The sequence below is a fragment of the Centruroides sculpturatus genome, unplaced genomic scaffold, assembly GCF_000671375.1.
Source record: "Centruroides sculpturatus isolate CEXI.00-Female unplaced genomic scaffold, Cexi_2.0 scaffold692, whole genome shotgun sequence".
NCBI classification, from domain to species: Eukaryota; Metazoa; Arthropoda; class Arachnida; order Scorpiones; family Buthidae; genus Centruroides; species Centruroides sculpturatus.
The window spans coordinates 12274-38661 of NW_019384902.1; the positions used below are offsets into that span (position 1 = coordinate 12274).

At 28.5% G+C, this 26388-nt stretch overlaps 1 protein-coding gene across 1 annotated transcript in view; it reads right to left on the reverse strand.

The window, feature by feature from the left end:
• Positions 1–3883: 3883 nt before the first annotated feature.
• Positions 3884–26388, reverse strand: part of LOC111631523 (DNA primase large subunit-like) — a 29086-nt gene continuing 6581 nt past the window's right edge. Inside the window, 7 exon segments of the mRNA XM_023375778.1 lie at positions 3884–4082; positions 5497–5647; positions 8769–8851; positions 9242–9368; positions 11490–11672; positions 15103–15249; positions 20218–20358. Coding sequence (XP_023231546.1) covers positions 3955–4082; positions 5497–5647; positions 8769–8851; positions 9242–9368; positions 11490–11672; positions 15103–15249; positions 20218–20358 — 960 coding nt within the window. The 3' untranslated portion in view covers positions 3884–3954.

The following is a 26388-nucleotide window of genomic DNA, read 5'->3' on the forward strand; positions in this document are numbered from 1 at the left end:
GTTACGTCACGAGTTTTACGTCATAGATGTAATATTTCGAATATTTTAATTGCATTTTTTAAGGGAAAGTTTATTTTTAACAAATTCTTTTCTCTCGGATTTGACAGAATATTTGTTAAATGTAAAACTTCGCTAAAAAGAAAATTTACTCAGATTACATTACAAGTGGTTGGGGTTTGATTAGAAACAATTGCGTTTTCTATTGTAAGATCGGGAATTTAGAACATATTTCATACAACTGAAAGTTTTAATTTATATTGCCACAATATTTTCTTAACTGTGAAAGAATGGGTAGCTGCACTTCCTTCTTGCGGATTGATTGTGTAATTTACATAATAAACAACAACCCAGCACATTCCTATTACCAAATGATCTGTCAGATTATCTATTGAGTTATGTTGAGCCTAATAACTAATTACATAACAAATCAATTTGGCTAGAGGTAGATGCTTTAGCTGCTCTCCTAATAAATTTAATAATTAGAATTAAATTAATGTTAAATTTAGAATATTCCGAAAGAAAATAATTGTCCAGAATGGGAATCAAATCCACAACTCTTGATTTATTTATTAAAATATTGTTTTCTAATCCTCGGTGTTCTAAGTAAAATGTCACGTCCCAGGGAAACCCACCCGTCGCCGGCCGTCTGCGGTTTTAACGACACTCTAGTTAATTAGGTTGGAAATCAATTATTTCTGAGTTATATTATCTTTGTCTGGGATGTTTTTATAATTTTTATACAATTAATAGGTTTTATATTTCATATTTAGTAATAATTTAAAAGTCTATATGCCTATATAAAAGTTAGCAGATTAGCCCAGCGTAGGTCAGTTAAAACATCAACAGCAAACATTAAGATTATTATAACATTTTATACTTCTAACCTGTAAACACTATCATATTATAGTGTGTAGTTTATATAGTTTGTCTTTTTTAAATTCTTGTGATGCTAATTAGAGTATTTTCTTATGTGCATAGATATACGTTCGATATTTCGCAAAAACCCAAATAACTTCTAAAATAGTACAGTAGAAAGCGACTTTCTCAAGGTATTTTTTAACTGTCTATCTCCATTCTGCCGGATGAATTAAAAAAAAAAAAAAAACGTTTATAGTTTGCATTCTCATGGAGTACCGTGTATCAAATTTCAACTCCTAATCATTTTTGCTCTGGGTTTATTATTATCACTATCATTATATCAACCCATTCGATTATATTAGATTTGCTAACAGGTGGGTCTATTTCTTTTAACTGTAGCCGAGAAAAGCACGCAACTCTATGCAGGATATTTCGATGTTGTTTTACTTATGTGGATCGGTGTTTAACTTAAGTTAAAATATAATAAAATTCAATTGTATCCAAGGTTTAAATCATATAAACCTAAACTCTTTCGGACTTGAAACTTTTGATAACATTAAACCAAGGATAAAAATTTTTCATTATTAAATTCAATTTATTACAATTACAATATGAATGTGTACAATTTATATCTATCACAACTGTACAGTACATAACACAACTTTACACATTATAAGAAATGCAGCAGCGTATATAAAACAACTGTCTTTAACTCAACAGATGACAAAAATTAAATTAGAGAAATCGCAGCAGGAATGTTTTCCCCAAAAATAGGCTAATAAAGATCTACAGCACATATTTTGTAAGAATTCTTGTCATGCCATTACAACTTATTATACCAAAAGATAAAAGCTGTGAATCAGTTAAAAGTTTCGAAGAAAAAGTTCACTCGGTAAGAATTTTAAAAAAATTCTCATCATAATTATCATAATTGATAACAATATCCGACATTTGATTATAATAGGCGGATTGTTTTAAACTAATTTTAAATAGTGTTTTGGGATAGACTGATTATAATAACAATAGCAGGATGATAACATTATCCGTGATTATAATAACCGGATTTATTTGAACATTTCTAAAGAATATTTGTGTGAAAGTTTTGCCAATTGAAATGACCACAGCCATTTGTAATGCTATCTTCACTTTTGAATTGTTCTGTATTGGAAGATAGTTTGTTGTTTGGACCAAATTTATAACACAAATATTTATTATTATTATTTTATAGAGCATAAATAGGAAAAGAAAAACACTGTCTAAAACTAAATTACTGATATATTTATTATTCAATGAGCACAAACACAGAAAACTAATGTTCAATAATGAGATTGCTTCATATGTCAAATGACACGATCTAGGGCCATAGCAAGCTTAAATGTAATTTGTGTGTAGACACACTCACTATAAATAAATACATACATTATATTCAATATTTAATTCTAAAAACTCGATCTTTTTGATAAAAATATAAATGAAAGATATGATTTTATGACAATGTCACGCAATATAACCGCATGTTCAACAAATTGACTTTCGTGACGTTGAACTATAGGATAAAAAGACAGATGAACAATACTCTTGTCAATAAGTAATAATGAATAGTTTAAATGGCAATATTATGTGTCAAATTAAGTAATAGTTATTATAATTATACATAAAAATTACAACGATTATAATAATCAAAACTGTATTCTGTTGAAATTTGAACATTTAATTTTAAATAATTTATTTACGAATTTTTATTGTCAAAGTTTTACATGTTTTTATTAATTATCTTTTAAATAAATTCAAATCTATAATACGATACGATAAAGTTATTAGAATATTAATTAATTATGAATCGTATTATAGCAGAAGTTTGTTAATCCCGCATCAATGGGACTAGAGTGGTGTCTCTTCAATAGAGTTTTTGTGAGGATTCGTGTCTAAACCGATCGTTTTTGTATGTTTGCAAACTTCAATAACTATGCAATATTGCTGTATGCATACAGCAATGTCTGCAAACTTACATGCCATCCAGATTGGGTTTTAATTATTTTTCGGTCCACTAGAGTGCACCTTCATTTTTGCGTGGAATTTTAGGACAGAAAACAGTTAGGAACATTGGAAGAAAATGTTTGTGACAGTAAGCAGAGGGGTAAAACTGAGGCAAAGAAAGCCATAATGGAAAAGGAGACAGATGCATTAGAAGTATTTCAGCAAGCCTATATCAAAGTGTAGAAGAGCAAAGGGAGTCACATTGCAGTAATGATGATATTTAAGGAATCGCTAAGATACAAAGTCTATAATAAACTTAATTTATAACCCTAAATTTTACAGACCTTGGTCCCTACAAAGATTGTTTACAATTGGACCCCACAGCTCTTAAGGCCTGTTCTGTTTCTTGTGCATATATTTTCCAGACATGTACTTTATTCCTACCCAGGTCTTTAGGACAACTGGATGGCTGAGCGGTAAAGGTGGCAGCCTACTGCTCTGGAGTACATAGGATCAAATGCAGACAGATCGAATAATCCCCAGGAATTTTTCGAGGGGGGTGATTTGACCGGATATGTCGGCCCCGTCCCTCACCACCCAGCTGCTCCATTGTGGGTGTGGTCGAATCCATAATGGGCTTGCAAAAAGAGGCCCTCTTAGTGCCCACAGGGCAAAAAGAATTAAAAAAAAAAAAAAAAAAAACTCAGGTCTTTAGAGCCTATGTTCAAATTACTATTAGTGAAAAAGTATTTTTAAAAACATACCATTATTTTGTCAATTGAAAAACTTTCATTATGGATTTTGTGATTAGGACCACAATTATCTGAATTAGTAATGAATGATTAAATTGATAAAATAATAATAATAATATAAAAGGAATAGTTTTATATAAGAGATAAATAGATGACAAATTGTTCACTTGTTATAGCATAATACAACTTGTATCAAATTAATAGGATAAATGAAAATATGCACTTTGAATTAGAAAAGGAAATAGAGAAATAATTTATTTAGATGTAACTGTAATACAAATTATAATAAATTTTCAAAAATCTTTAATTTTAAAAATACATTTAATAAATATAAAAGTGCTTTGTTTTATGTACAGTACAACAGGTTTTAGGGAAGTGATTTCAAAATTTCTTCCATTTCTTGATTTGATGGAAAATTGTCTTCATTATTCCATTGTTCATCCTCATCATTTGCAAATACTTGAGATTTAATAGTTGTAATTTTTGTAGTTTCTTCTGATGAAAAATTAAATGTTAATTAATTACTTAATTACTATAATTTACATAATAATTTGCTTTACTTTAATTACATTAATTACTATAAAATTGAAGTTACACAAATATATACAAATGAAGATTATTAATAATACTGAATAGTGTTAATTTAAATTCCTACACATACAAACTGATCCAACTAAACTATTTATAAATAGTTTAGTTGGATCAGTTTGTATGTGTAGTTATACCTGATAGTTATATTAAAGCAAACCTGATAGTTATATTAAAGCCAAACAAATGATTGCCAAATTATATTGGGCTATATTACTACTACTATTATTAATTTAATTAAATGCTAAGTAATTTGGCACTAGAGGCGGGCATTAGGCACCATCTCTTGCATTATAATAAATTAATATTTTAATAATTAATTTAGAAGGTTCTGATGAAGGTTTGGAATGTGTCCACACAGTAAATGGGAGTTGCTAATTTGAGTTTCGCGTCAGGCCAATTCTTTTCTTCCTGTTATTGCATTTAATGTTGCCAGGAAAAATATTAACATTTGCTGACAATATTAATTGCAACAACAGGGAAATACTGTAATAAATACTTCAGAGTATGTAATTGTACCTATCAAACTCACACAAGTAAAGGAAAAAATAGATATACTTTCAAATGTGTCTATACTTACACCCACTAGTGTGTGTAAATAAAATTAATTTATAAATACTTTATCTGCAACCTTGTGATTTCGTACTTTTGAAAGCCAATTTACAAGCATTTTTAAAAATCCCATATAAATGAATAGTGCATAATATTAATTTTTATGCATCTAATACAATTTTATTTTTGTTACAAATACATATGTTATAATGTTTTATTAAAATTACATAAAATAAGATCACATAATTGTGACTGCAATGTAACAGAGGTGAAGAACTACTTATGGAAATCTGAACGATTATTTAACAACTATCAATAAGTATGTTCCTAACAAAAGTCAAGATATTTAAATGATATAAAATATAATTTCTAAAATTTTGAAAGAGATTAAGCTACAAAAATATAAAGTTAAATGTTATATTTATTGGACTTTTTTAAATTCTTTCTGTCCTGTGGACACTAAGAAGGCCTCTTTTAGCAAGGTCATTATGGATTTGGCCAGGCCTACAATGGGGACAGTTAAATGGTGAGGGACGGAACACAACATATCTGGGCAGACCACCACCTGAAAAATTCCTGGGGCTCTTTTGACCAATCCAGATTCAATCCTTGACAGTAGGCCTTGACAACCCATTTATTTGGCTTTAAAGTCAATTAGCTTTTAGATATTTTTCTTTTATGTTAAGTTTAACTTACGAAATTATATTTGTAAATAACTTCAAATATTTCTTACAGAATAATAAAAATTAAATTATTAATATTAAGTTACCTTTTACAACATGACCTTTCAATATTTTCTGGCTTTCTTCAAAATACTGATTTGGATGACTAATGACCTGGTCCACACTTGTTTTATGAATTAATTCAAAATATCTTGTACAAGCACTTTGATAATGTCCTTTACTCACTAAATCTTTAATCTAATGTTTAAAAAAATAAACAACTTTCATTTATTTTTTTTTAATTTTAAAAATTTATTAAAACAAATCAGAGTTTTAAGTTAAACCACAGAAAAATTTCAGATCAAATTAATGCATATATTAATTTTCTCATAAAAGTTANCATTCTTGAAACTGTGTCAGTTATTTTTGTCGTTTTGAACACCATTTTTAGTTGGCTGAGGAAAGGCCTACATAAGCCCGAAACGTGTACAAAAAAACAGGTACATGTATCAACTAAAAATTGAATAAATTTAAAATGAAGATTGCCTAGTGTTTGTGTATTTACATTATATGGTGTTCAAAATGACAAAAATAAAAAAACATTTAATGTTAAAAAAATCATTTAATACAAAATTTTTTACCTACATTCATAATTGTCAAAATTATTTCATAACTTTTATAAGAAATTCCATACCATGACAATCTCCAGCTCCAGGCTGATTTGATATAATTATTTTTGTGCAGCTGTATGGAGTATAATTAGCTCTCTTCCCTTCTTTTCCATAGTTATATAAAATTTAATACATTGAAAATGTTTCAAAAGTATAAATATAATATAAATGTTACATAAATTGTTTCATTTACGTATTAACACCAAAAAATCAAATTTTTAGAATTATTAAACTCCAAAAATGCTGTATACTATATTTCTCTTTCAGCATTAATGCACAAGACAATTTACTTTTATATAAACTAAAACTTCCATTACATCCGTGTACTAGCTAAGCATACTGAATTACTGAGATTTATAAACATACAGTAGTTTAAAAGGAGGCTGAAGTTATTGTATGATCATATACTGTATGTTATATCATTTATCATATATGCATTAGTATTTGGTTTATTTATTCATATTTTATGCTTAATTATTTTACATGTTGTATTTTTATTTTTCTTAGATTTAAAATAAGCTGCACATGAATTCTGTTAACATATTTGTTAACAGTAATATAAGCTTAAGTAATGTATTAGAATAGGAATGAATGGGCTATATGTAATATTGATCCTATCACTGTCTATTTATCTCATTGATATTATTCTGATCTAGTGGATATTCTCTCAACAATCCCATTGACTGTATCAGTTTCTGAAAGGAGGAGAAAAATAAAATAAGTTTACTGTTGCCACTGATGTGACAAAAACTCAAAACAAAAATTTATTTCACTACAGGTTCACCACAAGAACACCTAATTTCAAAATGTCATAAACCACTACTACAGTTCTAACTCATTCCATATTCAATTTGAACCCTGAGTTTTCCTGTACCATAACTGCAAATCAACTCTACTTAGTGTTTATGTTCATCCTACTATAGCTTGCTAGAACTCCTATCAAAAGTCACAATTTTTCTTTCTCTCCAAACAATGAAATTATAACTCCAAATCTGGCAAACAACACCAAAAAATGCTTAATTCAAACCTTCTATTTAAGACTGTGTTCTAACAAACTCCTCTTCAATGATCTTCCATTGAATTTTAATTGTAATCATCTCTTGCAATTTCATTCCACACTTCAAATATTTTTTAATTGAGAAATTCAATTAGATGAAATTTACAGGATTGCTTGTTGATCGTAACATGCAGCTGTAAATGCCACGATGCCAATGGGTGTAAAAAAATTGTAAATTGGCTAATTGAAGAGAGGTTTCTTGGCTAGTACTGTTAGAGGATAAACACTACTTCAGTTTCTGCTATCACTATCATTCTAATTACTAATAATATTGTCTTTGTTAATTGACAATCTTTTGTAATTTTATCTGATTATTAATACATCTTTTTGAATTTATTACTAGAATTGTTTTCTTATAATTAATTGTTGCATTATATTTATTATTAGCATAACCAAATTTGTTTATTGGGCTGCAAATTAAAAAAATGAGAGACATTTAAATTCTCACTGTCATCTGTCCATCCATCCATCTTTCCTTAATCTCGAGAATGGAGTTGGCTAGATGAAAGATGAGATAAGATATGGAAACCTTAAGAGTAGGAGACCTCGACTAACTATATAAAAACTTTGGTTATTTCAATTCAAAACTTTCCCCTGAAAGCAATTAATAAATGACAGGACTATTGTTAAAGGAAAAGTATGATGCACGGGGGCAAGGAATGTACACTACTAATTTGAGGTGCATAGCATATATTTTAAATTAAATAAATTAAATATATGATTAAAAATTGCAGCCCAGCATTATGACAATGTCACACACAAATAATTGCTCATTAAATAATTTATTGATCTTTTACACTGATTACACTTTACACTTTATTACTCATGTGTATAGTGTTTTACCCATTTTTTTCTTGCCTGACAGACTGATCTGTTCTAGTCAAGGATCGTGGAGTAAAGTTTGGTCACGGGTCTGTTATTTGTGTTGTACCAAACTTTACAATGCTATTATTGAAATTTTTATTTTAGCAAAAAAAATAAGTCACACAGGACATAACTAGTGCCTAGAGTTTACTGAATTGGGGCTCCTGTCACAATTCCCCAATTCAGTAAACTCAAGACATGTGCATAGTCTGAACATTTATTAATGCACTACTGATGTCATTCATAAGAATACTTTTAAGATTACACATTTATGAAAGAAAATAAATTAAATGAAAACAAAATAAAATACATATATCAAGGGTTAAATAAAGTACAAAATTATTTTTAAATATACAGTATAATATTGCACTAAAATAATAGGAGATTCAAATAATGGTAAAGTATAGAATTAAGAAAAACATAAAATTAGATTGGGTTGGACAGAAATATATGCATAAAATAATCATATATTCTTATATAAAAATAAAAAATATTAGTATACTTTTTTAAACATTAGGAAAATATTCCAGTCTAGAAAGAAAATAAGATCCAATCTATAAAATGCACAAACAACATATAATTATTATTTAGCATATTACAAGAGTTCAGATCCAAATTGAGTGTTCATTACTTAATTTAATACTTAAAAAATTATAGAATTTATTAAGAATTAAATTAATCCTTTTTGTATCAGATTATAATATATAAACAGATCTGTAATATGCATTTTACATTTAATACAATTCTATTAAATTGCTTAAAAAATATACTTCTCAAGTTTTCTTACCTCTTGTACATTTTGTTGATTAATGGAACTACTTTTCAATTTTTCAGTCAGAACAGAAATATCAGCGTGTTTAAAAGGACAACCTGTAAGTTAATAAATACAGGAATTATGTATTTTAAACCTCAATTTCACAACCTAACAATTACTGATTTAAACAAAAATCATTTAATTTTTTTTTACATTCTTGAAACTGTGTCAGTTATTTTTGTCGTTTTGAACACCATTTTTAGTTGGCTGAGGAAAGGCCTACATAAGCCCGAAACGTGTACAAAAAAACAGGTACATGTATCAACTAAAAATTGAATAAATTTAAAATGAAGATTGCCTAGTGTTTGTGTATTTACATTATATGGTGTTCAAAATGACAAAAATAAAAAAACATTTAATGTTAAAAAAATCATTTAATACAAAATTTTTTACCTACATTCATAATTGTCAAAATTATTTCATAACTTTTATAAGAAATTCCATACCATGACAATCTCCAGCTCCAGGCTGATTTGATATAATTATTTTTGTGCAGCTGTATGGAGTATAATTAGCTCTCTTCCCTTCTTTTCCATAGTTATGCCTAATATTGTACGCATAATTTTTATCAAACTAAAAGTAAAAAAATAAAAAGGTAATTAAAAGATACATTTTAAGATTTAATTTGAAAAATATTGATGAATTTATTTATTTCTAATTTACAAACTATAATTATTCTATAATGCATATTATTAAAAAAAAACCTAACTCATAAATATTACAAATATTTATAACAAAGCTTGACTAATATTGAATATTAATACATTTTCATTTATGAAAAACTAGACAAAAATATCATATTTTCTCAAATTATTATGCATCCCAATTTTTAAGATACACTGGACAACAAAAAAATTAACACACCATGAAGGACTTGTTAGATTTGAATAAAAATTGATATGTTGCATCATCGTAGCTAGATATGTAAATGATTAGCTTATGGGAACAGTTTCTTGTGTCATATCACCACCAGAGGGAAGAAAAGTGCTTCCGCTGTCTGGTATAAAGGTGCACGCTGTGATGACTTGTGCATATGTTCTATGCTTTTATTCATGGTTGTGACTTCATTGAGTGACAGATATGCCTCTACGATGCATTCAACAGCCTTACGCTCAGTTAAGTGAGTCTGAGAGAAGTCACATCGTTGGATTGAGAGAAGGAGGATGGTCATAACACCGGATTGGCCGCCATCTGAACCGTTCTGATAGAACTGTTAGGATGTGTTATGAGCAGTGGGTAAGTAGGGATACGCACGAACGGCAAACGGGCTCCAGACATTGCTATCGACAGACCACCAGAAGGGAGGATCGTCTCATTGTACGTCAAGCACGGACAGTGCCTACAGCTTCATCGTCTACCATTCATGCAGCGGTGGCACCTGCATTACGGAACTGTGTATCCAGCCGCACCATTTCCAGGCTCTTAGTAGAAGGCTGATTGGTCTCCCGACACCCAGTATGTGTTCTACCGTTAACAGCCACCCACCGACACCTCTGTCTGCAATGGTGTTGTGCATGACAATCATGGACAGTTACCGACTGGCAGCATATTGTCTTCAGCGACGAATCCTGCTTTTGTTTGGGGGCTCACGATGGCCATGTGAGAGTATGGCAGCCCTCTGGTCAAGGCGTCAACCTGGCCTATACTATAGAGCAGCACACAGGCCCAACCCCCAGTGTTATGGTGTGGGGAGCCATAATATACAACAGTAGGACATCTCTAGTTGTCATGTGTACTACCCTCACAGCCCAACAATATGTGCAATACATCCTCTGGCCACATGTGTTGCCCCTCATGGCAGGGCTTCCGACAGGCATATTCCAGCAGGATAATGCCCAGCCACACACCACAGAGGTCTCCCAAGCTTGCCTATGTAACGTTGCCACACTTCCTTGGCCTGCATGGTCTCCAGATTTATCGTTAATCGAACATGTGTGGGACCACCTGGGTCGCCAGATGTGACAGCCACGGAATCTGATGCATCTTGAGTCCCAGTTGCATCATACATGGACAGATATGCCGCAGAACATTATTCACGACCTTTATGCCTCCATGCTGAGGCATATCACAGCTTGTATCTGCGCTAGAGTCGGCCCAACGGGATATTAGCACCTGCACTGTATTGCATATTACTGCACAATAAAGTATGTGTTTGCTTTATGGTTGCAATCATATACATGTCTAGCTATGATGATGTCACATACCAATTTTTATTCAAATCCAACAAGTCCTTCATGGTGCGTTATTTTTTTTTGTCGTTCAGTGTATTTGTTTAAAAAAATAAAAGAAAAACCTTAAATTTGAAGCAATATGATTTGTGTGTGTATTATTATTTTATATATATATGAATTCATCAGTATCCAATACTTTTTTTTTATCCTAAGATTAGTTAAAATTGAAATTAAAAAAATATATATAATTAAAAGTTCAATGTTAAATTATTCAAATTATATGTCAATTATTTCTTATGAGGACACAATCAATATGTATTGAAAGAACTAAAGACAATCTAAAAAATTTTTCAATAGAATGTTAATACAAAATTTAAAATAACTATTATGTATTGAGCCAATAATCCTCAAATATCCTGTAAAAATAATGTTATTAAGCAACATATATAATTGAAATCTGATGCAAATGCACATATAATACACATTTAACACACTCTCATTACTATAATAAAGGTTATACTACCTTATCTGAATCCATAATTTTAGTGAATTCTTTTTTCCAAAACAATAATGCATTTTCTAAACTCAAACCAATAGCTTTCAAAAAAAGTCCATATTGCATACGTCCACCATGACGCAAATGATGATTCTGACGCAGGTTCTTATGCAAGTTTTTCATGCATAATGGAAAGGATGTATCTGCAAGCTAATGAAAATGATTAAATTTGTTAATTATTTTTGAAATTAAAGTAATTTAATTTGCACAATAATAATTAAAAATGCAAAAATGAAAGATTTTGCGAAGATAATCATTAGGAATAAATAGATTGAATAATTAATCTGATAATGTTTAACTACATTCTAATTTATCAGAATAAATTTAAATACAGTATGTATTAATTTTGTAATACTTTATTATACATAAATTGTTAAAAACAACATATAATTATTATTTAGCATATTACAAGAGGATATAAAAAATACTCTCACATAATATAATGTCCAAATAACCAGATTATTTATGTTTGTTACAAACAAATTTTTAACATTAAAACTAAAATAATTAATATCAAAATTTGGTCTGTAAATAAGCACCTTGCATAACTGTTAATATTATAAATTAATATTAAAATTAGCCTTAATATAATCTGAAATAACCATGCAGTTTAGACTTATATTTAAAAGCTATTAAATATTCATAACTTATTCATATGATTATTATTCAATTCATAACTTTCAAAATCCAGTAGGGAAACTAAATTCAATTTTTGATGAAAATTATAGAAGTAAATAAAGTTGATAAAGTAGTGCCAATAAAAAGTTTTCTAATACATTTTTGTAATGTTAAGGATAGCTTCTATAATATAATCGAGATGGGTTGATAATAATAATAATGATAATGACAATAATAATAAGCACACAGCCCAAACGGTTAGGAGTTGAAAGTTGAAATTTGGTACACAGTTAGAGTACATCACGAAAACGCACACTAAGATGGGATTTTTCGAAATTTCCCCCGGGGGAGAGACAGGATTAAGGCTTCTATATACATTATGGATACGAGCCCAAACGGTTAGGAGTTGAAAGTTGAAATTTGGTACACAGTTAGGGTGCGTCACGAGAACGCACACTAAGAGGGGATTTTTCGAAATTCCCCCAAGGGGAGAGAGACAGGATTAAGGCTTAACACTTCCATCAACAATGGAAGTGTTACGTAACAATGGAATTGTTAAGAGAAAGCGACGTGCAAGATTTACAGGCGCAGATGCAGCTTTTTCGTTTTTGCGGGAAATCGAACATATTTTTAGAACCATCTAAAAATTCTCTAATTAGTCTGGAAACAAGGGGACCCAATTCTTGCATTCTGTGAAAACGGGTAAGGTTGACTGTAACGTAATAATCTTTATCTTAGTTATCATTACTTTTGCCTGAGCAATGCCGGGCCCACCTGCTAGTTTAAATATAAGCCTGAACTGCTTGGTTATTTCTAGGCTAATTTTAATAATAAAAATAATTTTTCATTAAGGCTAATTTTAACATTACTTTCTAATATTAATGGTTATTTCTTTTCAATACATGTGTTTAATTAAATAAATAAATTTTATTTATCATCATTTGAATACATGTATTGAAATGCAAACCTTAATATAAACACACAACTAATATGATGATGATGATGATGATACAACACAAAGGGAATAATTTATAAATGGGTAGGAAGAGGATCTTGGGTTTTAAGGGGTCTTAAGGGTCTTAAGGGGTTTAAGCTAGAGAGTAATTCTGTATTTATTTAAATATTTATTAACTGTTTATTTAATTTTTTAAGAATTTTTAACTTATAACAATCTTACAAAATCAATTATGTATATGTATTTTTGAATTAAAAAATTTAAAATAAAATAATTTTAAAAAATCATAAAAGCTCTAAATATGGTCTGAAAATTCATTTTTTAATAATTTATTTATCAAAATCATAGAGCAGACATGGGCAAATGTGTCTAAGAGTGCCGCATGTGGCTCTTTTTGAGTTACATGTAGCTCTNTATTAAAATATCTGAATAGAAGAAGCACATTTCTTACAAGAGAACATGATGATATATTTAAAAAAAATGCTGAGTACCATAAAAATCTGAATTCTCAAAAAAATTTAATGCTTACGTTGTGACAAACTTTGATCTTTGATGCTTCATAAATCCCAAGCGTACAGAACTGCAGCTCCCATGCATTTTGCAAAACCTACATTTCGGCTCCCACTAAACTCTTGTTTGCCCGCCCCTGTCATAGAGTAATTTTTTTTAAAATTTTCTTAAAAATAAAATAATATTTTTTATACTTGAATGCATACTTCTCTTGTTGACAAACAAAATAATTCATGAAAAAACAAATATTCAAATCTTTGACATTTCCATTATATTCAAAATTCTAATAATGAAATAATTAGCAGGTAGAATCCTTTACAATCTTTTCCTTTCCAGCACTAATTTAAAGATTTGACAAATGTTTTCAAGCTGCTTTACAGTTCTACTTCAGGTCTATCAGTCCATTAATTTGTTTTTGTTCTATTTTGGTAGCATTCAAATGTTAAAACTTTGTTTGTCAAATCTTTAAATTAGTGCTAGAAAGGAAAAGGTTGGTGTAGGATTCTGTTTGATTACTTATCAGTTGGATTTTCTTTTTCATAATTAGTAAGTAAAATAGTAGTACATAATAGTAGAGCATCGATTATCTGAATACTGATCAACCAAAACATCGGTTAACTGAAAGTGTTCCAGTTGGCAAATTCAATTTCCACTAGTGCTGTGGAGCTGCAGCACTCTCTTTTCACCTGCCAACCTAAACTGTAGGCCTACTTTAATGTACTACTTTATGTAAGGTATATATTTGTAAGATGTGTGATACAAAATATATACATCACACATATTTTTTCCCAGTTTTGTGTTTAATATATTTTTTTGTAAATGATCAGTTATCCAAACAACCCCAGTCCCGAATTGTTTCAGATAATCAATGCTTTACTGTATTCCCCTTAGGCGATAGACTAGTTTAATGACCATTGGCAAGAATAAAGGTGTGTCTATGACTGGTCAGCATAGTTTAATTTAATTAATTAATAATCTCTCTATCCCTAAGGTACATCAACCAGATGCTAGCTGACTCATGCTATACCTCATTCCTGCAAATAATTAGGAAAACAGTCCAGTGCCTAAGGGGAGTTGTTTTTCTAGGTTCAGACTGTACAAAGAAAATTGGCTCAGTATGGCAGAAACCTGCAACTCCCACATACTTAGATGATATACATCATAACTGTAGCCTTTGGAAGTTGCAAATTCAAATACAGCATAAACAAACAACTCGAAATCCAATATATTATAAATAAGTCAAACAACTCCTGGATTACATCAATAATCCAATGTAATATGGTAGTTATTTGGCTTATGTTCAAATACAGCTCTGAACAAATCTCTTTTCTACATGTTCCTAAATTACTTAATTTTTAAAGTTAAAATAAATAATATTCCGCATAATTCTAGTATCAAAGTTTCCTAATAGATGTTTAATCTATTAGGAAACTAATGTATTATTTACTAATGTATTTATTTATTTGTGTAAATTATATATTAATAATAGCTACTTACTTTATCAATCATATCAGGTGTTATTGAATCAGAATTCTGTGTTTTTGAAGTATTATAATCACTTTCTAAATACTGCTGTGCAAGATTTTTCAACATATTTAGTAATCGTCCATCCTCTTCTAATTCAGGTAAGGAACGTGCCATAGACTTTTAAAAAAGAAATTAAAAATGTTATACTTTAAAATGATCATAAATGATTCAGTATTTATAAATTGTAAGATAGATTTTTAAATATTGTATCTAAAGTCATATTAATTGAGATATTAAAAAAACTAATGCATTCTGAAAATAATACATTATGTTTGAAAAAAAGCAAAAATAAAATATTTCATGCAGGAAAATGTTTGTAGAATACTCTATGTACCCACTTCAGAGTGAACTCAACTCACATTAAAACAAATCACTAAGGAAAGTTAACTTGCTTTATTGAAAATTCATATTAATGATTTTTAGGGTCAAGATCAAGATTGTATAATTTAGAGAGTTAAGGCTAATAGAGCTAAATCTGACACAAAGTAGCCAAACCTGGCATCACTGTATGCTCTCCCTGATATTCAAAACTAGCACATTTGCATGGGACCACATCCATTTAAAGGGGTGGGCATCCTTAAATTTTAACACTTATTTTCTGATACAGTAAATGGTTAACTAAAACCAGAAGTTTGAATTGCTCTACAATTGGAGGTAGAACCTGTCTTTGCTTACCAAAAGAACATCTATTCTATTCAAAATGGAACATTTATTATTGTACCACTTTTTATGGTTCATATCAAAAAGTGTAAAAAGCAACCATTATTGGAAACTTATTTCTTGACTCCCAGACTTGACTCAGTGTTGTGAAGGTGATTTACATTTTGGTTTAACAAACTGTAATAAAATTTTTGTTTGCTTTATTGCCTAAAAAGTAATGTCATAAAATTCACTTTAACATGAGAATTTGCTTTATTGGTGTTTGTTTTAAGATAAATCAACTGTATAAACTCATAAACTAAAGAGTAAACCAAACTATCTATGATTTCTACAAACTTTGAAACTTTTATCTATATAATAAAGTCATATTGGTCTCACTCATGATCAATGTCATGTCACTTTCAATGTCAGTCAGTCTGACTGATATTAAAATATCTGAATAGAAGAAGCACATTTCTTACAAGAGAACATGATGATATATTTAAAAAAAATGCTGAGTACCATAAAAATCTGAATTCTCAAAAAAATTTAATGCTTACGTTGTGACAAACTTTGATCTTTGATGCTTCATAAATCCCAAGCCATCCAAAGCACTGATTACTTTAAATACCATTTCTCTATTTCTCCACATTATTTTAAATTACATTTTCTTTTGTAAATTTGCACAGATAATGGGAGTCAGAGAAAGCTGATATATCTACAGTCGACCCCCCTATAAGATCATAGATACGTTCCATTCTTTAGGAATCCGATTTCTTACGAGTCCTTCCAATCACAGCCTGACACGTGAGAAGTTTCCGGACTACGGCTGATTGAAAGGTTTTCTTCCATAAAATTAATCGATTCTAGACTAATCCGACTCAACATTTCCAAAATACGTATATTTTTTTTGGGAATAATCCGTATAAACTACGCTATAAACAAAAAATTGTAGGATTACTTACCGAGTGTGCACCATTCGACATTGCCATTGCTCAAGCTTGTTTTCGTCGCGGAACAGCTCAGCAAACCGCGGCCGACTTCTAATAACTTATTTTTCTGCGAAAACTTTGTTGAACTTTGGAGACATCATTAATATAAATAATTTTAATCGCCGTTGAATAAGAAATGTTTCTTTCACAAGAAATGTATAAAATTACAGTACTGTATTAGACTTACGGTACCTATTTACATACTGTACAGACGATAGTTAGCGTAAAATCTCCGTAGCGTGGCGCCACACGGCGGAAAAAATATATATAATTATAATAAAGTTACAATAAATTAAGTTAATATATAATTATGTATACAGTACCTAATTTATATATAATTAATATATAATTATATGTACAGTACCTAATTAATTTAAATTGAGACGAAACTAAACTCAATTTAGTTGCCTAAATGTCCGTAGCGTGGCGCTACGGACGGCGGGAAAGTAGTTTGGCTGCCCGATGACATTTTACGTAATTATAGGAGTTTTTTTTACCTTTTTTACGGATACTGTCGCAGTTTTTTCGCAATTTTATAGGAATCGTAATTATAGGGGGGTCGACTGTAGTATACTTTTAATTCTTTCGTCCCTGTACTCTTTCTACTAAGATCTACTTTCCTTCTCAAAGGTAAAGATCTCAACAGTCTAGTCACCCACTATATACATCATTAATTAAGAATGACAGATCCTTTTTCTAATGAACATAAATGAGATATGAAAGATTCCAGTCAAAAATGGTGGGATCAACAACATGTTCTGCTAACTAGGAAGCATTTGTGACATCCTAGAAACTAGACTGAAAGATTTGAGGATGGGTGTCAATGGCCCTAGCCAGAGCTTTTAACCAACTGATAAGGAGGAAGCCAAGATGTTTTATCAAATACAATATTTTATCCGTAAGAACAACTGAAGAATTTGCTATAGCAATGTACAACCCTCCTCTGAAGAATAAATGAAGAAAAAGCAGTAAATTGGATGTGTGGACATGGTTACTTTCATCAACTAACCTCCTAATTCAAACATTTATTATCATACTACTAATTCTAGTAGTAAGAACAATCACACCCAAAAGAGTGACAATTCTCTCCTTTCACCCAGTCTCATATGTAACTATTTCTCTATAATGATCTTAGCTCACTACCTGACCTTCAGAGATCTTAATTTTTATCACTCCTGTCAAAACTTTGAATTTAAGAAAATCAAGAAAATTAGAATTTAAGAAAATCAATGAGGATATTGTACAACAGTATTAATGTATTTTATTTGAATTATTTTATTGTATTTTATACTTAGTTTATTTTGTACTTACTATTATTTTGTTTTTATATATTTTCTTTTATTACTGTGATCACTGTGTTAATTTAGTTTACAATGTTAATGTTTACATGTTACTAACCACTAACTTTACACATAGCTAGCTGTTTTAATTTAAAAAATTCTGTTCTATTTATTTTTAAAAACTGTTCACATCTTTCAACTTCCTAAAAAATACTAATGGAAAATTCTAGAGGTTTTCATTCAAATTTCTGATTTTCTAATATTTGGGCCTGATGGAGAATTCCTAAAGTTTTATTCAATAAAGAAGCTTTATGTCTTGAAATTTGTAGCATTTGTATTTTATTCTAAAGTCATATGGAGTCGTACTTGAAAACTAGTTCTCTGAGTAAGTAAGTTTAATAATGCATTGTTAAAAATTTGATAAATTCTAAACTCATTTTGTAAAAATTACTTTTGAAAAACTGAAGTTTGAAACAATTTTACAGGAAATTCAAAAATGTATTCTTTTTTTCTGACAGGTAGCATAATCAAATTATGTCATCTATAGAATTTAATTTGACTTTCTTGATTTCAAATTTTTTTCTTTTAAATTTCTTCGTTGCTATTTTTCTTTAATTTGTTTTCTTTTGTTTTAATTTTAAATTTCTGTTAAAGATTTAAATAGCTTTTAAACACTGTTTTAATGTTATGATTCAATTCCAAAGTTTAAGATCTGAAAATGAACAACAGAGTCCTGAAAAATATTTTATCCTAAAATAAAAATTTTAACTCCATAAATTCTTTTAGCATATGTGGACTTTATTTTATATTTTTTCATTATGTTTGATGTACCTGAAGAAACCTATCTATCTTAGTAAAAGTATTGTTTTTATTAAATTTATGCTGTCTAATTTTGCAATTTGGTTATTAATTTAATTATTATATTGAAATGCAGCATGCAAACTATTCCCACACACATTTTGTAAACTGACTTATTAATAGTGAAGATAATATTGACATTTTAGACATCTTTCTTACCCCAGTAATTGAAAATCAGTTTGATAAGCAGATTAGTATTCAGGACACCAGTGCATCATCTCACATATCTCGACTGGTAAAAATCATTTATGCAAGAAACTTAAATCAGAGCTATTAGTTGGCAATTCTTAAATTTTAAATCCTAATAAATATTCATGATGGAAAAATAAAAAGTACCAAATAAAAATTGAATAAATTTACAATGAAGATTGCCTTGTGTTGTGTGTATGAACTATATAGTATATAAAACCACAAAAAAATAAAAAGTACTAATCAAAAAATACACTGAATAAAAGTAAGAAACTATCTTAAATGTTTGGCTTCATTACATGCACAACAGATTGCATAAAGTAATACTGAGAGTCTTGCATAATACTTGCATAAAATAATACTGAGAGTCCAAAATTTGATTAAAGAATGAAGAAATTAAAAACTAACTTTTGTCTAAATTTCTCTTTCTTCAAATGTTTGCAAATAATGTAATATAAATTGATTTATTTTGTTGCCTGAATTATGCTGCAACATGATACTATTTCTATTCAATGAAAATATTAAATGCAAATCAACTTCTGTTCACATTTTTTAGTTATACTTAAAATTTCACATTCTAAACAGCTGTGATGTTTTCAAAGATTACAGTAGAGCGTCGATTTTCCGAATCAATTGGGGACTGGGGTTGTCCAGATAACTGATATTTCGAATAACTGATTTACGTACGAAAAAATAGTTTAACATATCGGATGTCGAAATTTTTTTCCGTTGCGTGTCGCTTCGCATTGAATTTTCTTCGATGTTAAGCCTAACAAAGACTATTACATCGTTAAAAATTATTTTTTTATTTTGTACAAACAAAATAAATATATTGAAAAATATAAAAATAATAAAAAATTATACTTCAGAAGTTAATTTAGTATCAAAAACGTAAAATATTTGATTAGCCCAAGACATAGCCAAAGATTGAAGCCCCACAGCACTGGTGAAAATTTAAATTTGCCGACTGGAATTCTTTCAGATGATTGACGTTTCGGATGATTGACTTTCGGAAAATCGACGCTCTACTGTATTTACTTTAGTCAAACACAATAATATATTAAATTGTTATATTATGTAATAAAGTCACCAAAATTTAATTTTAAAATTAAGATTTCTTTACTTACAGCTAATGCTTGAGACAACTTCATTCTAAATATATTTACAATGATAGTAGTTAAATCAATTGATGGTATATAGGCATATCCTTTTCTCAAATATGTCTTCCTGCATTGAACCAAATCAAGAACTTCAGTGAAGTGAACCTAAAATAATTTATTAAATTAAAATTGCTGAAAATTCATTTTTTTAATGTGAATATAATTTTATTAATTCTTATTTTGTATTTAAAATAAACAATTCTTAAAAATTAAACAACTATTTTCCTGATTATGATTATTCTTGATACAATTTCTTAAACATTTTTTGAGTCTATATCCCATCATGATATAAAATCCCATATGTTTTTTAAAACATAACAACATTTTAAAATATATAAAACAGAATTACTTTAATGACCACACAATAAGGTCTAATTAACTATCGACTAGAAATTAGCTAATTAATTTCATAGATATTGTATAATTTGAGATAGTTAAGCTGCCATCTTGTGTTAAATTTAATAATTCTATTAATTTTGAATTAAATAAAATAATTTAAACTTTAGACTTAATGTAGCCTCATTGTTTGTTCATTAGAATATTGCAGGCTTGGTTGTTAATATAAAATTATTTTATTTTTAAAACTGAACAATTCTGAATTAGTTCTCCATTCTAAAAACCTTAATATATTATTTAAAAATTTTGATTACTTTATTATTAGAAAATAATCTAATGGAATTTTTAGACATCTGTGACAACCATTTATATTCTGATGGATTAGTTTAAAGACATAAGTATCCAAGAGGTGGGCTTCTAACTCAAAGTCTAGATCCTATTAAGATTTCATAATACTGTGCTTTATCAAGTATTTGTGGTTTTTCAAAAATTACCGAGTATATAAATTTTTTAGTTTTTTAGTATATTGTGATGAATTAACTATATCATGTAAACTGCACTGTATATATCAGAAAAAAATCTTTTGTCTTGGTTTACTATTTGTGTTATGATTGTATTAATGTATGCTGGTGTTGTACTGTATGAATGTAAGCTGATGAGGTGTCTTTGTACACAAAATGCATTATTACGAAAATTTGATTGGGGTTATTAGACAATTTTTTGTAAAATCTAGTCTATTTATTCCAGCCAGCACTGATGTGATAAGCCCTCCAATTTATTACAACCCTATTTATTAGGATAACTAATTCAATCTAAATCAAAGTCTTGGACTAGAGGCATTATTTATTATTAACATTTCTTATGATTAAAAAAAAATTCTGAATTTATTTAATACATTAGCAAAATAATAAAAATAATTTTTCATTAAGGCTAATTTTAACATTACTTTCTAATATTAATGGTTATTTCTTTTCAATACATGTGTTTAATTAAATAAATAAATTTTATTTATCATCATTTGAATACATGTATTGAAATGCAAACCTTAATATAAACACACAACTAATATGATGATGATGATGATGATACAACACAAAGGGAATAATTTATAAATGGGTAGGAAGAGGATCTTGGGTTTTAAGGGGTCTTAAGGGTCTTAAGGGGTTTAAGCTAGAGAGTAATTCTGTATTTATTTAAANATTTAGTTACAAAATAATTACTTCTATTGTACATCTACAAAATAAAAACTGTCATCAAATGTAGTCCTTAAATTAAAATTTTGCTATGATTTAAATTAATGAAATGTTCTACAACATACTCTTGATTAATGTACATAAAATGTGGTTTTTCATTTAGAGTATGTTATGGAATATATCATTGACTAATAAACAGTAATTACAGACAAATGAAACTAAATCTATCTACATTTAATAAAGTATTAATTATAGATAAATGTATAAACAAATTAATTAAATATTAAAAAATTATTATTATATTACATTACTGAAATCAGCAAGATAAAAAAAAATATTGATAATTCTATTGCATATATTTCTCTGAATCTATGTTATAATTTTAAAAATATGACAAAAATTAAGCATTCAAAGAATCATATCATATTTTAAAATTTACATGAAGATATCATATTTTCTTGATTCTAATGCACCATCAAATCTAATGCAAAGTCTATTTTTGAGAAATCAAAACCCCAATAAATTAGCTTGTGAATATAATGCATGCCCTAAATCACTGAACATGCTATTTAAACAGTAATAAACACATTTCTTGAAGATTTTTATTTTCAGGTTTATAGTGCTTCACAATGTCCACATTTTCAAATGTATTCATTTATGAGTCTATTATTAGGTACATAGGATTTGCAGAGCAATATAAAATTACAATAAAACTTTGTATATATGTTCTTCAACATAGTGGCTAATTCTCTGTTTAATAAAAATTTATAGATTTGTCTACTGGACTTTGTTTATTCAGCTTACTGTAGCTCATAACCACCAAGCCATTCCAAAATCAAAATTAAAACTGAAAATGTAAGAGGGACAAGCAAATATCCAGAGTAAAAAGCACAAATGAATCTACATTAAGTCAATTTTGTGCCCTGATTCTAATGTGAATCCCAATTTTTGACACCAGAATAAGTAAAAAAAATATGCACACTAGAATCAAGAAAACACAGTAATTAAATAAGTAATTACCAACAAACTAAGCAATCAGTATTACGTCAAGACTGATTGATTGCTTCATGGAAACTTATGAGATTTCAAATGACAAACTAAAATAACTCCCAAGTCTTAAGTCTTGCTTTTTTTTTTTTCTTTAAATATTTTTAAATTTTGATATGGACTCTCAATAAATCAAACTGTATTAGGTTAAGTCTCTCACTGAATAAAATTTTATTTTGTTTTAATATGATTCCATGAACTCAATGCATTTTGTGTCTAAGTTCAAACAATTTTGAGGCAATGTTTTAATCATTGCTGTGAATTTTTTCAGCTCTAAATCTGTATACTTTCTGTTGTTTCAAATTAATTAATCACATTAATATGAAATGATCAATTAATCTTGAAGAAAAACTCTCAAATACATCGTAAAGTAGGAATAAATAGGTCATAAACATCAAACTTAATAGATTTCTTTCACAAATAAATATTTTATTTTGCACATGTAAATATTAATAAAAATATAATGTATTTAGGTCTAACTGTATTATTCGTATCACGTCATTTACAATATCACTAACATAACAGTAAATTCCATAACTCATTAATTCAAATATTATTTTCTACTCTTCCACTTCTAGTTATTGAGTGTCAACTATATTGTCTCCACAAGACAAGGCAAATTAATAGAAACAACAGAAAATTAAATGTGTAATATCCTCTATAAGCCAAATTCAATGTGCTTGTGAGGTTTCGCCAGTTATTCAAAAAATCCAGTTACAACTGATCAAATATCTTTATTTTTATTTTTTCAGAAAAAAAATAATATGACATATGCAAAGTTTAAAATTCTTTTTCTGAAAAGAAAAAATAAAGATATTTGATCAGTTGTAACTGGATTTTTGAATAACTGGAGAAACCTCACAAGCATGTCGAATTCAGCTTATAGAGGACATTACATATTAATATATCAGTTCCCCATAGAGAAGTTTAGAAAATTAAATATTCTAAAGTTCTTTTATAAATATTCTTTAAAAGCAATTCATAAATGTTGATTGATTTTTATAATCTTTTCACATACGTTTTAATATGTTAAAATTAAATTTGTGTTGAAATTTTTAATTTATCATTTTAAGAATATTGTAATAATAAATTTTCAATAAAAAATATAGTAATAAAAATAATATATTTTCAATAGTTATCATGTATCGTCAAAGTTCGTCATATCAATTATTGTACGTACTAATAGCTAGGGATTGATACATCTAAAAAATACATTAAATAGATATATTAATCTTAAATAAACTGTAATCAATTAGAAAAAAACTTGAACATCTATGAAAGATATTGAAATAAATATTTTCAATTAAAAAGTTAATCTGTTGAAGCTAAGAGAATATAAAAATTTATGAAAAAGAAAAACTTTCCCAACAGTGGACAATGCTGAGGATGAATCACTCAAACTAAATAAATTAAATTTAATAAATTCCAATTACAGTTTAATTGAAATATCTGAAATTATACTTTCATGAAGAATAAAAACCAATGTTATTAACTACCTGCATCATATTCTCATTATAAAACTAACATTTTATTATTAAATATTTTTAACTTATTAAATTATTTTTTGTCTCTCTCTATACACTTATATTCATATCTAATTCATAAAAAGTGATTGATGAAATGTTAAGCTTCTAAACATAAACCTCTCATAAGTGATCTAAAAAAATATTTGATAAGATTTAAATTCAAAGAAATGTAGTGTTAATAATGAAGCAAACATTTTTCTTCAGGTATCATAACATCAAACATTGTATCATTATATCAAAATAATCTAATATCTTGATAAAAATATCAAATTAAAATTATTTTATCTATCTAATTATCAACATAGAGCCAGTTTGTTAATTTAGATCAGTGTTCCGCAACCGGTGTGCTGCGGAACACTGGTGTGCCGTCACAAGGTGTAAGGTGTGATGTGAACTTTTACATATTCTATTAATTTCAAGCTTTATTTATATATTTTTATCACAGTTGTTGTGCTTCTTATGCTTGTATTTCAAGTGTTATCTCATAAGTGCCGCAGCACTTATGAAATAAGATGATGTTCGTTTATTCTTTATTACAAGCCATGCATTTTTATGTATTTTAGGAAATTAAATGTAAAATAAATTTGCTCACAGGTGTTGATGTCTGTTTAATAATAATAATAATATAGGTTAGTGGCATTACATAATTCTATTAATAGTATCATATCATACGCTTTTGAGGGGAATAACATTTTGGTGTGCTGTGTTGAGACATGTCAAGTCATGGGTGTGCCGCGAATAGAAAAAGCTTGTGGAACACTGATTTAGATAACACCAATAACCATATGTTTAAAAACTACAGCATGAATGTCATAGCTCATATGCATATCTTTTCAAAATATATGTTTTATTCAATAAAAATTTCAGTCATGTTAATAACCAATAAATAAAACTTATCCACTATAATGTTAATTAAACTTATGAATGGAAATAGTTTGAAAATACTGAAATAAAATACAATTAGTGCAATGAATTTAACAGCATTTGATTATTATTTAGTTTAAATAATAAAATATTTTAAAACATATTGTAACTGAATACATTCTTCTCATAAAAGTATTTAAAATAATAGACAAGAATACAGCCACTTCTCACTGAATGACCTAACTGTTTTATGACCTACAACCATCTCTCCAGGGTGAGAATCCCCTTTCTTAGTCTCAGGCTCATTCCTGCAATCAGTATTTTCTACACAAAGCATTTGTAATCTCCAAGACTACATATTTTGTTTAGAAATTTGTAATTTATTGTACACCTCATTTGATAAATTAGATGATTAAAATACTAATCTGAACACTTTTTTTATGAATAAACTTTCATTTTTTTTATACATCATTTTTATAATTTTTGCTGATTGTATTTTTATGTTATGTAATATGTAAGATATGCAAGATGGAATTTTCTTTGGACCTTTTCTTTATACAGAATAATAGCAAGCAATTATTTATTGTGACATCATCACAATGTTGGGCTGTCATTTTTAATCATATTTTAAATTTATTTCATTAAAAATATATGCTCTCCACCTCAAATTAGTAGTGGCTTGTCCCTGTACATCATACTTTTCCTTTAATAATAGTTGTACTGGTCATCTATTAACTGTTTTCTGAGGAAATATTTTGAATTGAAATAACATGACTTCCAGTTTGCATCAGAAGTTTGTATATAGTTAATCTGGGTTTCCTACCCTTAATACCCCATTTGCATCGAGCATTTCTATCTAGATTGTGACCCAAGTCAGCGACTATGCCATAGTGCAACCTCTCTCAACTGAAACGAGGTTCAATTGTGATCAACTCAAGAGAGTTCTTGAAACTAGATCCAGTCATAAGAGAGATTCCACAATTCCACACGCACGAGAAAATACAAGATGGCTGTGGAACATGTGTTGGGCTATCAACAGAGAAATAAAAAAGACATCTGGAGAAACGATGACATCTGTCTATTATTAGATATATGGCAAGAAAAAGTATTTATTTCTAATCAAAACTTCCATTTGTTTGTTGGTGTTCATGACTAACTGCGTAGTTATGTCA